General features: G+C 39.5%; 1 protein-coding gene across 4 annotated transcripts in view; it reads left to right on the top strand.

The window, feature by feature from the left end:
• Positions 1-16,785, top strand: part of ARHGEF28 (Rho guanine nucleotide exchange factor 28) — a 126,670-nt gene that overhangs the window by 75,477 nt on the left and 34,408 nt on the right. For all 4 annotated transcript variants that reach the window (XM_040541165.1, XM_040541163.1, XM_040541164.1 and 1 more), the window contains 14 exons: positions 2,385-2,580; positions 3,890-4,001; positions 6,670-6,709; positions 6,983-7,106; positions 8,530-8,662; positions 9,020-9,075; positions 10,563-10,614; positions 11,065-11,211; positions 11,334-11,462; positions 12,980-13,120; positions 13,598-13,848; positions 14,800-14,922; positions 15,290-15,407; positions 16,303-16,557. In XM_040541165.1, the coding sequence (XP_040397099.1) occupies positions 2,385-2,580; positions 3,890-4,001; positions 6,670-6,709; positions 6,983-7,106; positions 8,530-8,662; positions 9,020-9,075; positions 10,563-10,614; positions 11,065-11,211; positions 11,334-11,462; positions 12,980-13,120; positions 13,598-13,848; positions 14,800-14,922; positions 15,290-15,407; positions 16,303-16,557 (1,877 nt within the window). The remainder of the gene's footprint in view (positions 1-2,384; positions 2,581-3,889; positions 4,002-6,669; positions 6,710-6,982; positions 7,107-8,529; positions 8,663-9,019; positions 9,076-10,562; positions 10,615-11,064; positions 11,212-11,333; positions 11,463-12,979; positions 13,121-13,597; positions 13,849-14,799; positions 14,923-15,289; positions 15,408-16,302; positions 16,558-16,785) is intronic.

Below are 16,785 nucleotides of genomic sequence, written 5' to 3'. Positions count from 1 at the left end.
TCTTGTGCTGGTACAAAAAGTCTGAGGCCAGCAGAGCCAGTTCTCTGAGAACTCTCTCTCAAATGTCTTTAGGTTATGCTGGGAACTGGCTGGCTTCAGGAATGCAGAGAGGGCTTTGAAGAAGAAATGGTAATTTTTGTTTTTAGCAATTGGTTAATACCCTTTGGAAAACCAAACCAACCAACCAACCAACCAAAAAACAACAACAAAACAAATAAACAAAAATCAACCAACCAACCAACCAAACAACCAACCAAAAATAAGCAAACAAAAGCCAACCAACCAACCAACAAAACAACAACAACAACAAAAATGCTGTATTGCTTCTCTGGGTAGAAGAGACCTGAAGTCCTTTACTTCTTATACAGAAGAAAATTTGAATTTGAATTCCACTTTTCAGGAGTGTTTGGACTAATTGGAGCTAGGGCACCATATCTATGTAAAAACACTTGGAAAGGAAGCAGTAGAGGCTATCCATCATTGTTGATCAATGTGATTCAAAGTGATCAATAACATTTGCTCTGTCATAGTTTTGCTTTCCTTAAGCAACTATAAAATCCCACTGGGAGGAATGTTTTGCTGCAGATAGGGCAACAAATATTAGAGTAAAAGTTGATCTTTCTCAGACCTTTTTGTTTTACTAGCTATGGGGATAAAATGCAGACTACCATAAATAATCTTCTTCTGCCTTTCTGACATAAACATTTTTTCTCCTATACTTGTTTAGTTATTCCTAACTTTTTAAGACCGAGGTCAGGTAGCTATATATGAGCTTTAAGAGCTTATATGAATTTTCAGAGAGATGCGATTGACCTTGATGTATCCACATTGTAAGTGATTCAAATATTGTACATAAAATGAGAAAATCAGTATGTAATTTCAGTGGCACCTTCCTTGAAGGATCTGAGGTGATGTGGCAAGTTAATTAGTAGATCTTCAAAACATATTTTTATGTCAGAAAAATTTCCCGGGTAAGGTACCCCTAGTAAGACATGCACTGCTTGCCTATTGACATAGACATGTATTGCTTTTCCAGTTTTAAAACATGACAATAACTGATAATACGGTTGAATAACATTTCTGAGAAGTCACATATGATATTACTTGGAAACATTGTGAAAGATGGTCTTCAGAAATGTAATAAGGAAGTAATTTTGGACACTATTGATAGATTCCTCCTTTGGCAAACTGAATTGTAGTGGTGTGGGAAGAAGTTATTGTGCTAATATTTCTGGTAGAAACTCTGGCTATTTAGAAATACCACACATAACTTAAAGTTTTATGTTGTAAGGCTGGAATGTTATTGCAAGCAGTCAACCGGTCTTTCCAGTAGCACTGATGAAGAGACCATGAACTCACATGTGCAGGCAATGTGACCCGACATGGGTGACCCCTCACAGCCTGATGCTGCTGAGAAGTCTTTGTGTCCTATTCTGTACAGGAACCCCTGCCAATCAAATTATCTAGATGTTTGATATATTGATTTAGCCAGAGATTTTTGAATATGTTTATAGAATCACAGAAGAGTTTGGGTTGGAAGGGACCTTAAAGACTGTCTAGTTCAACTTCCTGACATGGGCAGGGACACCTTCCACTAGAGTAAGTTGCCCAAAGTCCTGTCCAACCTGGGCTCAAACACTTCCAGGGATGGGGCATTCACAGCTTCTCTGAGCAACCTCTTCCAGTGCCTCACCACCTACATATGTAAATGTATATATCTGTATATACATTTATATATATGTATATATACATATACATTTATATATACATATATTATGTATGTATATACATATTGTAAATGTATATATTTTGAAATTAATCTCATAAACTATTTCAAACCCTCCTTCAGATCTCTGTTTTCTCTTCCATCCTCTGTCAATTCACAGGTGTAGAAAAGACTTCTGTGAGTAGCTGCATGGTATGGTTTACATAAACACACATGCGCACACAGGCACACAGCAAAATCCACGTGTCTATGTATCTTCCTATTGAGATCTGAGCTAGTTGTCTTGGTTCTCTTTCTTGTTTATGTAGATAGGCAGGTACTTGTGTGGAACAAAATATCTCCTTTTAAGGGAGATGCCTATCACGGTTCTGAACATCATCCTCCAGAGGTGGCTAAATGTGGTGGGAATCTGGGTGACTTGGACAATGCAAATATCTGTACTGCAGATCCACTGGGTTAGGTCAGATGAGTCCTGTGCAAAGTGACCAGGTGACTGGAAACATGAGAGGGCACTCAGAGTGTGACTTAGCCTGACACAATCGCGGTGGTTTGGGTTGTCATTTATCAGAGTATGCAGATGTATCCTTGCTTTGTGGCATTGAAGTTGAGACTGATTCGTAGAATCCATGAGACTTAAAGACTTTCTTGTCTGCTTCAGTTCAAGTCTTGATGACCTTGAAGTAAACAGCGGAAACGAAGGTGTTTTGGACAGACCCCACGTTCCCTCCCCTCCCCTCGGCCCTTCAGATGTGAAGGCTTGCAGCAGAGATGGATTAGACTCTTCTGAGATGAGCAGTGATTTTAACATCAGCCGGGCAGAATCACTTTCCTTATCTACCAGTCTGCAGCCCAAGGTATCTGATACTGTTTTGATGTGGATTGTCGTCCTTTTAAGTTAGTCACTGAAAACATACAAGGAACTCCTGGAATCTGAAAGTGAAAAATCACTTCCCAGGTGGAAGTCATGGCTGCTAGTCTCTCCAGAGAGCAGCATTGACAGGGGTGTGGAGCAGGAGCTCCATGGTTGTGGCCAGGCTTGTCAGCAGCCCAGGGAAGGGGCCACCAGAGACTGCCTTCAGCTTTGGAAAAGCATCATTTATCAGAACTGTTTCAGAGGAAATAGATCAGGTTCAGTGAATAAGCATTTTCCAACCAAAATATATTGAGTTAGAAAATGTTTAACCAGATGTAGTTATGTGAAAGGGTAACAGCTTTGTAAAGAATAAATCCAGTCTGCTGCCTACCTTAAAACAATTGCTGGACTCATGGAGGGTCAGCTGGGTTTTGTACAACAACCAGTGCAGATCTCTCCTCCAGGTTACAGTTTCCTAAAGCATTCTGGCTACATTTGTTTTCGTTAGACCTTGGTGCCATTTCTGTCAAATTCTGAAACATATACAGAGTTATTTTATATTCTTAGAGATTCTTTATATTTTATTGGGCAGGCTACTTATGAAACTATAGTTTTATCTGACCTTCAGTAAATAATTACATGAAGGGAGAAAAAAAGTCCAGCCAGAGCACTGAATTCTGTTAGGGAGACTTTTAAAAGCAGTATAAGCAGTTTAGGAGTAGCGTCTCTTGAAATTTAAATGATGTATCAAAAATCAGAGGGGGTTCCTTTCAAGCCATATCATTGACATATTTGGGGATCAGAATGTCTTTTCAAGCACAATCAAAAAAAGTACGGAAGAAAAGGAGAAAGAGGCTAACTGCTTTCTTCGAGACTTATCACTAATTACCAGGACAGGGTGTTAGTCTATACGAAATGTTCTTGTGGTATTAAACCACAAAGAATTAGTGGTTCCCATAGGAAAAAAAACATAACTTGGTCATCAGATAGATGTAATGGTGCACAACACTGGCTGGATGGTGCTTGCCACCAAACTGAAGAAAAATGTAAGCTTCCGCTTAGTCTAACCTGCACCCAAAAAACATTTCCTGAAATATACCAGAATTTCTTATGTCAGAAGTATGGCAGGCTCTCTTAAGAATTCAGAGTAGACAAAACCTGTACTTGAATTTAAAACTTTAATGAAGTCAAGTAAATATATGCGTACGGTCAACTGTCTCTTTTAGAAATTTTGCCACTGATTTATTTTCGTTCCATTGCTGGCAAATTTCAAACCAATACAGGTTCTCATTTGCTGCAATTTCTTGTAGGAATGCTCACTTTCTGGAATTCGGTCACGCTCCTATTCCTGCTCCTCGCCAAAAGGTGTATTAGAAAGACCTTGCATTCCTCGGGACTTCACAGTTGGTGATTCAAATGAAGGTCAGTGCCAGCTCTGCTTTTGCTTTTCATCTGCACCCATGTTTGCCTGCTTCAGACCCAGTGCTGATGTCTTTACTCAGGCCCATTATGTCCCCTTGGTACCTGTGTGCACAAGGTCCATGCACACATAGACCTCACCAGTGCCCGTGAAAGGGTTTGGTTGCCATCAGGTTCCTGTACCATCTTCCCTTGCTTTTCTCCCATGTACTACCCCCTCATGCCATCCCCCAATACAGCAGCTGATTCTTAGGAGGACATATGAACCGGGACAGCGAGAGCATTAGTCAGAAAAGGTAATGCAGACAGTAATCTTCTTTTCCAAAGAGCCTTACCCTAACCTCCTGCAGTGTGCCCAACAGAGACTGAAAGAAGGCTAAGGATGATGTGGAAGCAGAGTCGGAGAGGGTGAGTGGCCCCAGTTTCCCTTAGATCCTGTGGAATCTCTAAAATTGGTGGTTTTGTGGTCTTTTCCATAATCAGAACCCACCCTCTCCTTCAAGCAAAGTTGGAGGTGTCTCGGTGGGAATTCATGCATATGGCATCTGAATGCTGTTCAGGCTGAGGGTTGGGCTCAGCCTGTTTCTGATCAGACCGAGCTGTCAAATTTATGAGTGAACAGGTGTTTTCCCACAGAAAATTCTGTAAGAACATCACATTCTATTCCGGTGTTGTCAAAAATGATTTTTCTGCTTAACCTGTAATTTCTTACAAATTGTTTCTAACATGCTTTATTCTGAGTAAGATTTCATGTCCCCTTGAAATGAGTACTGTGTGCTGCAGCATGTAGTTGTGCTGCATTTTGTCATGCCACTTATGTATTTGCAACTATTTGTATCCGACAGATTAGTGAAAAGCCTTTGAAAATGGAAGGCAGAAGGAAATAAGTAAACTATGTCACAGAAGCAGAGGATGGCTGATAAGCAAAGCCTTGTAATGTGTGTGCTTAGAGTTAAAACCGAGTTCCTTTGACCTTGTTGCCAAAGGGCCGTTGGTGTCACAGAACATTAAATTTCATCCAGACACCATTACCTGCTCCAACCTGATCTGGGCTGGAGCCCACATCCTGTCCATTCTCTCCTCCCTTCCCCCTAGGACTGTCAGTGCTAGACATTTCCCTGTGTTGTTGGAAACCTTCTCCTTCTCTGTTGGAAACAAGCCATGGTGCAGCCCACACTGCAAATGTAGCGTTCTTTGCACTCACCAGCTGCTGGGAGCGAGGGCCACAGATGAGAGGGCTAACTCATTCTGTCCTCTGCAGGCTACAGAGGGATTGTGTCTAGGTCCATTCAGGTGTCTGCCTGCTGAAAACCTGCCCCTTCTGCCCAGCTGCCAGCTCATGAGGCATCTCACTTAGGGCTTGGCCATGCCAGAGGGAGGCACTGCTGACCCTGTACATGGCAATGTGGTGTAAGCCAAATAGAGGAATGCATGATGGCAACAGGCTGGTCTTTCTTACACCAAGTACGATGAAAAAATGGGAAATCCCCATCCATTTCTGAGGGAAGCTTTTTGATATGCTCAGGTTTAAAACAGCTGCCTGTTTTTATTCAAGAAGGTATTACCAGGCTGTAACAGTAAAGGATTTGTCCCTGCTCTGTAGATGGTGTGCTCATGAACAGTGGTCGATCCCTCCTTCAGGCTCTTACACTCTCTAAGTCAGTGTCTCTGCTCCACCCCTGTAGTAAGTACTGCAACGACAACCCCACGGCGCTGTTTTGCATGAAGCTGCCTTCATCTTCTTTGGGCACCATGGCCTTCGTGTCTTCAGAAAGCATCCTCTTGCACAGGTTTTGTTTGGCAGCTAACTGAGATGCTGTTTTGGTCTCGCTGCTTCTTTGATAAGTACTCTGGCTCTTGCTAACCTGAACTACATGTTTGTCTGAAGACATGCTGATTCAGTGGAGCGTGTTTAAGTTTGTATCTAACCTTAAACATGGCACAGTCTGATGCTTCAGGTTAGGTGTTTTAAGTATCTTTCTGATACTTTTCAAGTAATCTCTGCAAAACTAAATTATTTCTCATATGGAAATAGAAGAAATTCTAATTTATCAAAACAACCCAGATTACCTATTTATTTATTTATTTATTTATTTTTGTTTTCTAGATAGTTGGTTGAAAAGTGTCTCCTTGAGACCTCTCCACTCTTTCCAGGGTGTAAACTTGTAAAAAGTTACATGGTCTGTGCAGAATATAGGCTATTACTGTTCCTCTTTAAGAAAAGTATTTTAATTTTTTTTATTTTTAAATAGTGTTCTAGATAAAGCTGCATTAAACAGGCAATTGTGAATGTTAGAAGAATATCATGAAGATATATTATGACAGATCCGCTAAAAAGCAAAATGGAGTATGAATCATTCAAGTCTGGGTTGTTAAGAAAAAATATATATATATTTTATTTTTTCTTAAGACTGTTTGTAGAGGTTGGCATTTGCTGATACCTGTCTATCTCAGTTCTGTCAGGTTCCACCAGCTAACTGCAGCCCAGTCGGCAGTGGTGTTACCCTAGAAAAAGCTGCTTCTAATGTACCTATTTGTTTTTGCTTCCCTAATTTTAAAATGACATTGCAAGCGCTTAATGACAAGCTTACAGCCCGGTGGAGGTCGCGTGTTTCCCGTGAGCGTGGTGTCTTCCCAGCCTGAGTGTTGGTTACCCGCTTGTGTCTTGCAGAGCGAGCGTACAGCCTGCCCGAGCACTCCCGGGAGAAAAGGTAGGGTGCTCGTCGGGCACGGGTCCCCAGGAGCCGGGAGCGGGTCTGTGCAAGCGTGCTGCCACCTAGGGAGCCGAGCAGGGAAAAAAAAAAAAAAAAAAAAAAAAAAAAAAAGAAAAAAAAGTATTTATAATCTTTGTAATAATGTAATAATGTAAAAACTAAAATCAGAATTAAATGCTGTAGCTGTAAATGTTAGATGAAGCAACCCCCATCCAGGTTCTGCTCTGTTTCCCACTGGGATGAGTTTTTTTTCCCGGTCTGTGTTTCCAGGATTCAGGAGGAGGAATGGGATAAGTATATTGTACCTTCAAAAGCAGAATCTGAAAAATGTAAAGTGAGTCGGACTTTCAGCTTTCTGATGAACAGAATGACTAGTACGAGGAATAAGTGCAAGGTAATTTGGGATTTATGTCTATATTATTATCTATAATTATGTCACTGATTAAATTAATTGTAGTTGAGAATCTAAATTTTTATGTAGACATAGCTTGTTCTTTATTGCAAAAAAACATGTAATAGGAAGAAACATCAGTCTTTATCTTTTAGTTTTAAAGTATATGCAGAATACCCTCAAAAGGCCTTCATATTAGAAAAACAGCTTTCATTTTAAATAATAGCTTTAGCTGAACAACATCAACTGGTGCCGGTGCCATTTTTTAATGTTATTAATAATTTCATTTTACTGTTTAGCCAAAGTTGAAATGTCTGAATTACCTTTAAGAAATAATTTTCTCTGTTAAATAAAATTAAAAGATATATTCCTGTTCTTGTAACCATTCTCAATAAGTGCTCAAGTCTGTAGCATGGGCACTTAATCAGTTGAATTTCCTTTATTTGAAGTTAATGGTACTTCTTGTATGAGTAAATGCTGCTTAGCATTAAAGAGTTGCAGATTCAAGGCCTGTTTGGTCAAACATACAGGTTATGAAAGGTAGATGACAATATTTGTGGTTTAATTTTGAGATACCTGAAGTGTAGATGAATGGCATCAATTAGAAGATTGAGAGGTGGATTTGGCCTATGGGATGTTTCAGCAGTTTTGCAGGCTTTCTAATGCACACTGCTGTGCCCCAGGATATCCTAACATATGTGGGTATGAAGATGGTTAGCAAACTACTGCTGGGGTAAAATCTTCCCTTGAGGCAGAACTGGCTGTGAACACATATGTCCAGTCCAGCAGCCATACATGAACGTGTTTCTGTGTGGTCTCCTGAAGGATGGCTGCCAGAAGTGCTCAGAGGAATGTATGCGCACACCAATAGAAGTACTGTAAAAATAGTCAAAAGTTATTAAATTCATTAACGCTTATTGAAAATAGGTTATTTCCAATGTCATTTAGTATCTGAAGACAGCTGGTATAAGATTATGTGAATGCAACTTTAACTGTGCAGGCACGAGTTTGCCTGCACTCCTCAAGGAGATGCAAACAAACAAACAAACAAACAAACAAAAATATTTTTTTGTATGTGGCAAGTCAATAAGACTTCCTAAATTTTGTTTTCTGGCCCTTTCCTTTTTGCAGTTTTATAAATGCTGGTCTTCCTTGTGATAATGCTTTCTGGCCTAGCTGCCAGTGAAATTAATGCCTTCATCATTTTAGAACTTTAACAATGTCAGATGTAATAATATATTATACTATTATAAGTCTTCCAGGACAAGGAATGAATGTTTTAAAATCTTTTGATCTTAAGAGAATGCTGTAGTGTTTTTAAGTTTGAATCACTTTATCTTCTTTCCTAACGTTCTCCCCGCCCCCCCCCCCCCCCCCCCCCCCCCCCCCCCCTTTTTTTTTCTTGTCTGTGCTGTTGGGGATGAAGACAAAAAATAAAGATACCAAAGATAAAGAGAAACTGACCAGACATAATTTTATAAATGGGACTTTCTCAGGAGTTATGCCATGTATGGCCTGTGAAAAGGCTCTCCTAGGAAAGGAATCCCTTCAGTGTTCTTGTAAGTAGTTGCTGGTTTTTGTGTGTGAATTTGCAGTGCTCTGAAATCTGCTTTGGAGATCCTGGTTCAGTGTTTTATGTCGAAAAGAAACCTTGCCTGGATTTGGAAGTACCTACTTCATGTAATGGGTTGAGGTTGGCAGGGGAGAATGGGGTAAGGACAGCAGATGACAACTCCAGAAGGGACCACAGCCATCTCCAGGCAGAGACTCCTTCTGGCTATAGCATCAGAGCAGCCTCAAGGATACTTTAGTAAGGGGATCTGAATGAGGAAAAGTGATGAAGCCTCAGAATAACATCATCTGCATGCTGAAGACCCTGTTCAGGATCAGGCTTTGAAATGTACCTTCTCTTTCAGACTGCAACATGATTATCCATAAGAGCTGTAAGGAGTGTGCTCCTGTTTGCACCAAGGTAACTTGATACACCACACTGTTCTCTTTAGAGAATATTTGCTTTCCAAGGGGTTTAGAAACAAAGTGAAGAAAAAAACAGAAAGCACAGGCAGCCTTTCCAGACCTAATGTCTATATGAAAACCATTACAAGGGCATTAAAATGTCTAATGTGAGCAACAGAGCAAGCACTGTGCTTGAACCAGAATTTCTAGAAGAGGGTCAAAAATAAGTTTAAAGTGTTATTTGTGTTTTTTAAGAACTGCAAGGGCAAGTTGGGAAATGGTGTGCCTGGAGGGTATACAAAGGGATTAAAAAGAAAGGCTGCCCGAAGTCATGGATATCCCTTTTGTAGAAATGGGGTCCTATATGTTTGTAATAATGGAAAGCAGTGATGGTGGGGACTTCAGGAGATGATCTAGTCCATCTCGTTACTCTGGGGCAAGTTGACCTTTAGGTAACAATTTTAGCAGATGTTTTTCTGATGTGCTCTGGAAAATCTCTCATGAAGGGCACTCCACAGCCTGCCTAGGCACTCGCCCCCAGCGTTCAGTTGCCACTGCAGACAGGGCAAAATCAGGCTAGAGAATATACAGGCTGCTTCCCTTTAAGTAGGTATGCAGATATGGTGAAGTTATCGTAAGAAATATGTCACTTTCAAAAATAGATGTGTAAGGTTATTGCCCTCATGGAATAAAATGGGACTAGCAAAGAAGTGTGCCACAGTGATGCAAGTCAGTCTTCAAATCACTGGAGTGTGTCTTTCTGGTGTAGCTGGGTTTTGCATCATGGTGGCTTGCAGGAAGAATATTTCCATACAGAGTCTTCAGGGTAAACAAGGCTTAAACTGGATGTAAAACAGATATTTTTATTTGTTTTGTTTATAGCTGTCATGTTATAGCACACATTTCTGGCCAACTAGAGGACACTAGGAGAGCTGAACTGGCAATTTTATTTATTTGGACTGATAGGTTATTTGTCAAGAGGAGACAAGGGCCTTTCCCCACCATTCTTGTTGACTCATCTCAACAAGACTAAGATACAGAAAACATTCAGTGAACCACCTCAAGTGAAATACATGTCTAAGCACAACAGCCTTTCACGACAGGTTTTGCAAAGCACATTTCGGAAGAAGGGTTGATTCTGCCTCTTGACACCCAGCCCAGGCTTCCTCGGGCAGCGTCCTGCCACAAGTCTTTCAAGTGTATTTGAATATAAAGCCCTGAAGATGATCTCCTTTTCTTGCAGCCTTCATGGCAATATTGGTATAGAAAAAGCATATTATAGTAGCTCAGTAACTCTGTTTGGAATAAATAGATTCAGTTTTGTATTGTAGTACAAATAACGTTTGACTTAGGTTTATTTGATATTGGTTGAAATTAGGAACATCATTTAGGACCATTTTCTTGAAGCCCTTTTGTTATGATACGTAGAAGTGAATTACTAACTTGACTATTCAGTGTGCTGTCAGCTGTAATTTGTTATTTCAAAAAATAATTCTTTTTCAGAAATCCCAGGAGAGGTACCATAACAAAAGCAAGCCCCAAGCTGGTGTAGCAAGTAAGTATTTTTGTAGGCTAAGATGTGTGAATGTGACACTTCAAAGTTAAGCCTCTTTAAAAAGTCAGGGGAATGACAACACAATCTTTCCTTCATCATTCACGGGAATAAGAATCAGAAATAGCTAGTTCTGTCTTGTGCTTTTGTGTATGTCATTCACCATATGCATAGATATTTGGGTCTTCCGGTGTTCAGGTTGTAATGTGAGAGCATGTATGATTAGACATTGTTTTCTTATCAATAGTAACCACACTGGAGCTATTCCACTTTGCTGAGAGACTTATCTTTATATTCTGTGGTAGAATATTACAGTCTTGTACCATGTTTGGGAGGACATTCCTGGTACCTGGTATGGGTCTGTAAGAAAACCAGATAGCATTTTACAGTTTAACTATGCTATTAATATATGCTATACATTGTCAAAATGCTATTTTGTGCTTTGCTTCACAGATTCACTGCTTGGAGATATTCCACAGCCTGTGCTGTCCTCAGTGCATCCTTCTTCCTCTGTGCCTATCGGACTGTCTGCTGGGAGGAGGGAAGCCTTGCAACAGTCCCACTCATTGTCCAAAAGTGTCCCCAGTGCCAGTTTTGAAAGGTAGAGGGTAGCCACCAAGATAAGATTCTATGCTAAATATATAATTCGGCATTTCTGGGAAAATTGCAACCATTAAATAAATGTTTTGTGGTGTTTTTATTTTTTTTTTCTTTTTTCCCCCGCTATAGAAGATCTATGCCATTTCCTGAGCAAGACTGTGAGACTAGTACCTGGAGGTCCAAGTCGCGTTCTGAGGAGATGTTACAGTCATTAGGGACCTTTTCTTCAATGGATTCATTTGTGATGGAAGGTGAGAAGTATTATACAAATGTTGCCTTTTATAACCTATATTCAAAGAGCAAAATAGAAAAAAATCATTAGTTGATATAGGAAGGTGCTTAGTAAAAGACGAGCAACCTATTTTTGCTAGTTAAAACTGAGTTCTTCATTAAAGTGATACAATCAGACACAATAGTCTTAAAATAAAACTTTTTCTTTCTTCCTGGTAACTAACTCTTTAATAACTTTTAGAATATTTTTGTATGGTGTTGCCATTGGAAAAAAATAGGGTAAATATATTTGGCATCCTTGCAGAAATAACATTCTTTCTGCACTCACCTAATCGTTTCTATTGTCAACATACAATGCAAAACATAAACCTACATCCCTTCTGTTTCCCCAGTACCCTCCAATCGTGCCCTTGTGGCCAAGAAGGCCAATGGTATCCTGGGGTACATTTGGAAGAGTGTTTCCAGCAGGCTGAGGGAAGAGATCTTCCCCTTTACTCAGCCCTGGTGAGGCCACACCTGGAGTATTGTGTCCAGTTCTGGGCTCCCCAGTACAAGAAGGACATGGAGCTACTGGAGCGAGTTCAGAGGAGGGCTACAAAGATGATGAGAGGACTGGAGCACCCGTCATACGAGGACAGGCTGAGAGAACTGGGCCTGTTTAGCCTGGAAAAGAGAAGGCTGAGGGGAGACCTCATGAATGAGGATAAATAGCTGAGGGGAAGGTGTTTAGCAGGTGGAGCTGGTCTCCTTTCAGTTGTGCCCAGCGACAGGACAAGAAGCAACGGGCGCAAACTGAAACAAAGGAGGTTCTGGCTGAATATGAGAGAGCACTTCTTTACTGAGAGGGTGACAGAGCACTGGGACAGGTTGCCCAGAGAGGTTGTGGAGTCTCCTCTGGAGATGTTCAAAACCTGTCTGGATGCCTGTGCAGTGTGCTCTAGGTGATCCTGCTCAGCAGGGGGGTTGGACTTGGTGATATTCAGAGGTCCCTTCCGACCTTGGCCATTCTGTGATTCCAAATCTTATCTCCCACTGGTAAACTGCCCTCCTAAAATGGATACACATCCTTGTGAGGTGAATAGATATAGGCATTTTCTGTAGGTAGGTGTGAGGCTAAATTTCAAAGATGAAGGGAATCCGTTCTCAAAACGTAGTGTGGATATGCCATGCAGGACATCTGCAAAACGAATAGTGGCCCTCGAACATCACAGCTACTTTTGAAAATGTTGGATTTTATTTTTAAATTTAAAAGGTTTCTTCAAGCGAAGAAGGATAAAAGGATTTAATCTGAGAAAAGAAGATCTTCTTTGTTTGTTCTTCTCCCCTGCTGTCACATTTGCATTTCAACACTTCAGTAATGCTATTGACATCTGGCAAGCATTTCTGTTATAAAACCAATTGCCAGCATTTGCAGAAGTTGTTTAAAGTTAATTCCTGTGATGTGTCCCCTTTACTTTACAAATAGATGTGTGTGTGCAAAGGAGTGTCCCTTAATGTTCATACAGCTGGTATATATGAGATTTATGTTTTCCCACAGATGATGTGGATTCATCTCAGTGGACTGACCTAAGCTCATATGCACAAGAGTTTGAAGCAGAGTCCTGGAGTCTTGCTGTGGACCCAACATTCTGTAGCAAGCAAGAAAAGGATGTCATCAAGAGGCAGGATGTCATTTTTGGTCAGTATATCAAGGCTTCATGTAGGTTTGGAAACAATTGGGTGTAGAAAATAGAGGGAACCGGACATATTTTATGTCTGGAAGATTGAATGGCTCAATTTAGAATAATAAGGCTCAAAGAACTTTTTTTTTGTCACAGATTATGACTTATTCTAGAGTTAAGGAAATGTAGGAGCGTATTGTTTACCAAAGACATGTCTACCCTGTTCACGGGATGGTTGAGGTTGGAAGAGACCTCATCCAGTTCCCAGTTTAATCAGTTGCTATCCTAGCATGGTCAGTGGGGTACGGTCGAGAAAGCTGATAGAGCTAGAGCTAGATATATTAAGTCTTCCTACTGACATAATCTGTTAGGTTTGAGGCTCACAAAGAAAATTGATTATGAGCATATGTTTGAACACTGCTATAATATGTCACAGAAGGTGTCTAAAATGTTCAGGTGATTACTACACTATGCTGTTTTCTTTTATACTGCAGAGCTGATGCAAACAGAAGTGCATCACATCCATACCCTGTTCATTATGTCTGAAATATTCAGGAAGGGAATGAAAGAAGAACTACAGCTGGACCACAACACAGTGGATAGGATATTCCCCTGCTTAGATGAGCTACTGGAGATCCACAAGCAATTCTTCTGCAGAATGAGGGAGAGACGGCAGGAATCATGTGAAGGGGGGAGTGACCATAATTTTGTAATCAATAGGATTGGAGACATTCTTGTGCAACAGGTAGAGACATCAGCTCCGTTAATCCTTCACGTACTCAGGATTCTCAAATTAAACAATTTACTGAGTTTGAAACTTTTCAGGGGATGAGAAGAGGGCTAGTGTTGCCTTATTAAATTCAAAGACTGTCCCCTTCAGGTTATTGCAGGGTGAAATAGCAATGAGAGAAACTAATTTCTGACAGGTAACTCTGATAAACAGGGGGATGAACTTGTACATACATGGTACAAGTGACAAAGAAAGTGATGAATTTGAGATTCTGTTCATGGTAGAAAGCTGCTCCCATGGATTGCTGAAACAGTAGCAATGGATTCATTTTGTTAACAGCTAAGCAGAAGTGTGAATAATTAATCATGGAAAACAAACCTTTCATTTCTTCATATTCTTTCATATCCTTTCATTTCTTCATTTCATAAAGTGGTCTGGTGTGGTGTATCTCGGGGTTGCTGCTCATTAGAGGAGGGGTCGTCACATGTGCTTATGGTAGCTGTAGTAGTGCTAGCTAATTCTGCTTGCTTGCTGCCAACAGTTCGGTTCCTTGCAACGAGTAGAGTGCAGCTTTTCACCTTTTGGCAGTCAATTCTCACCCTGCTGAACTAAAGAAGCTGAACAGTTATCTGTTCTATAAGTGATGGGGAGATCAGATGAATGCAAATAAGCCTCAAAGGGATCATGTTTGCAAAAGAAGCAGTGTTATACTAGTTGGTCTAGCCATTGTTGGCAGGATTGTCATGCTTGTGCCCTCTACAGCTTACCTTCCTCTCCTTGCTCCTAAAATGGCTAGCCCGTTTTCTGTTCTGTGGTGACAGGCACTGTTAGTGACATTCAGAGAACTTGAGAAACAAGTAGCATAGACGTTAGAGGTTCTGTATATGTACAGAATACATTAATCCTTGGTATACACTTCTCTGTTAGTTGCGATGTTGAGCACAATTTAATTATTAATTTCTTCAGTTTTCAGAGGAAAATGCAACCAAAATGAAGAAAATATATGGGGAATTTTGCAGCCATCAGAAAGAAGCTGTTAATCTCTTCAAAGAGTTGCAGCAAAACAAGAAATTCCAGAATTTTATTAAGGTATGTTTCCACATGAATGTGATCTCCATGTAGCCTTTATTTAAAATTTAGGATCAAAATTATATTCAGTAACTCTCTTTTAATAGTTAATAAAAATGGCAAGTTTTTTTCATTCTTAATGAGTGAGCTGATAAATTACATTTTTATTTAAAATATTTGAAAGCTTTGGCATCCAGTGTATATTGCATACATGTTTCTGTTGTAGCATACCTCATCCCTCAGGGCAGCAAATCTTCCTTGGGGATGGTTCAGATAACCCAGCATTTCATTTCAGTTTAGTCTAGCATGTTGAGATCATATTTCTTATTAGTCAGTTGGTGCTTTGACAAGCATTTACTACTTAAGGTGTGTATTTGTTTCTGTACAGCTGAGGAACAGCAACCTGTTGGCACGACGCCGAGGAATCCCTGAGTGCATTCTGCTTGTCACTCAGCGAATCACCAAATACCCTGTTCTGGTTGAAAGGATATTGCTGTACACAAAAGGTGAATAAAAACTGAGTGTTGCTTCATGTCTGGAATCACAGCGAATTTATGGTGTAAGGAATATGCACTGATACAATTTATACAAAGAATGAAATTCACTGTTCTGTAGAGAAACACAGCAATGTAAGTAACTACTGTTCAGGCAAATCTCACCTAAACCGTGTGTCTAGTATAAATAGTCTTTACCAAAGTTAGGATGTGAAAATTTCCAGGATTCCAGCCAGGTAAGTCCTCGAAGTCCAGTAGAACATGTTTTAGCAAAAGATCTTGAATAGAGGATGTGAATTAATTCAGGCAAGTATGTGCATGTTCTTCGAAATGAGTTGCAGTGAAGGATCTTGTAAAGTTAGGCAAATCATTGTTCGGCTTTTCAAAAAAAAGTTTGAATAACCCTGCAATATTGTAGAATATTATAGAAATGCTAGAAGCTTACAGATATTACCCTCAAAATAGGCAATAAGTGAATATTACAGAAAGTTTTTATACAATATTTCTACATTGTAGAAAGTTGCAAAATTTCCTTGGAAGCTGTCTTTGAAATCCTTGAAATCCTATTTTAATTTCTTTTTAACTCTTAACCAGAAGAGTAATATATGATTTACTTAGACAGTAAAAAAAAAATTGAGATGCTAACAGCTCATAAATATGTCAGAAATATTCAACATGTAGTTTTTACTGATGAATAAATCTGAGGTACCTGTCATCTTTTAACAGGTAAACCAAAGGCAGATATCTCTAGTATTTCAAGTAAGTTGATTACTGGATTCAAGTTAAAATGACATATTTATCAATTTAAGCCTTGCATCATGTTGATTAGTTCCGAGAAAGTAAGGAATAATATTTTCTCTTGAATATGTCAGTTGCTATCATGTTGTTTATTTTTTGTTTCCTACAGAAGGAACAGAAGAACATAAAGACCTATGCAAAGCCCTTCGTTTAATTAAGGACATGATTGCAGCAGTAGATTTAAAAGTTAATGAATATGAGAAAAAGCAAAAGCTGTTGGAAATTCTCAGTCGGACTGAAAACAAAACATACACAAAGCTGAAAAGTGGCCATGTTTTTAGGAAGCAAGACTTATTGAGAAAAGAGAGTATACTTCTTCATGAAGGTTTAGTGTACTGGAAAACAGCTACTGGTCGTTTCAAAGGTATTGAATCCTAGCAGTAAAGTCCTCTAGCTCTTTATTTGCAACATATAAATATTATATAAATATATTTATATTATATGAATTAATATATTATATATATTATATATATATATATTATATATATAAGCATTTAGTACTTAAGGTGTGTATTTGTTTCTGTACAGCTGAGGAACTGAATATATATATATATAATATGTATATAATATATTATATACATTATATTATTAT

The sequence above is a fragment of the Cygnus olor genome, chromosome Z, assembly GCF_009769625.2.
Source record: "Cygnus olor isolate bCygOlo1 chromosome Z, bCygOlo1.pri.v2, whole genome shotgun sequence".
Lineage (NCBI taxonomy): Eukaryota > Metazoa > Chordata > Aves > Anseriformes > Anatidae > Cygnus > Cygnus olor.
This window is presented reverse-complemented; position numbering and strand designations above follow the sequence as displayed.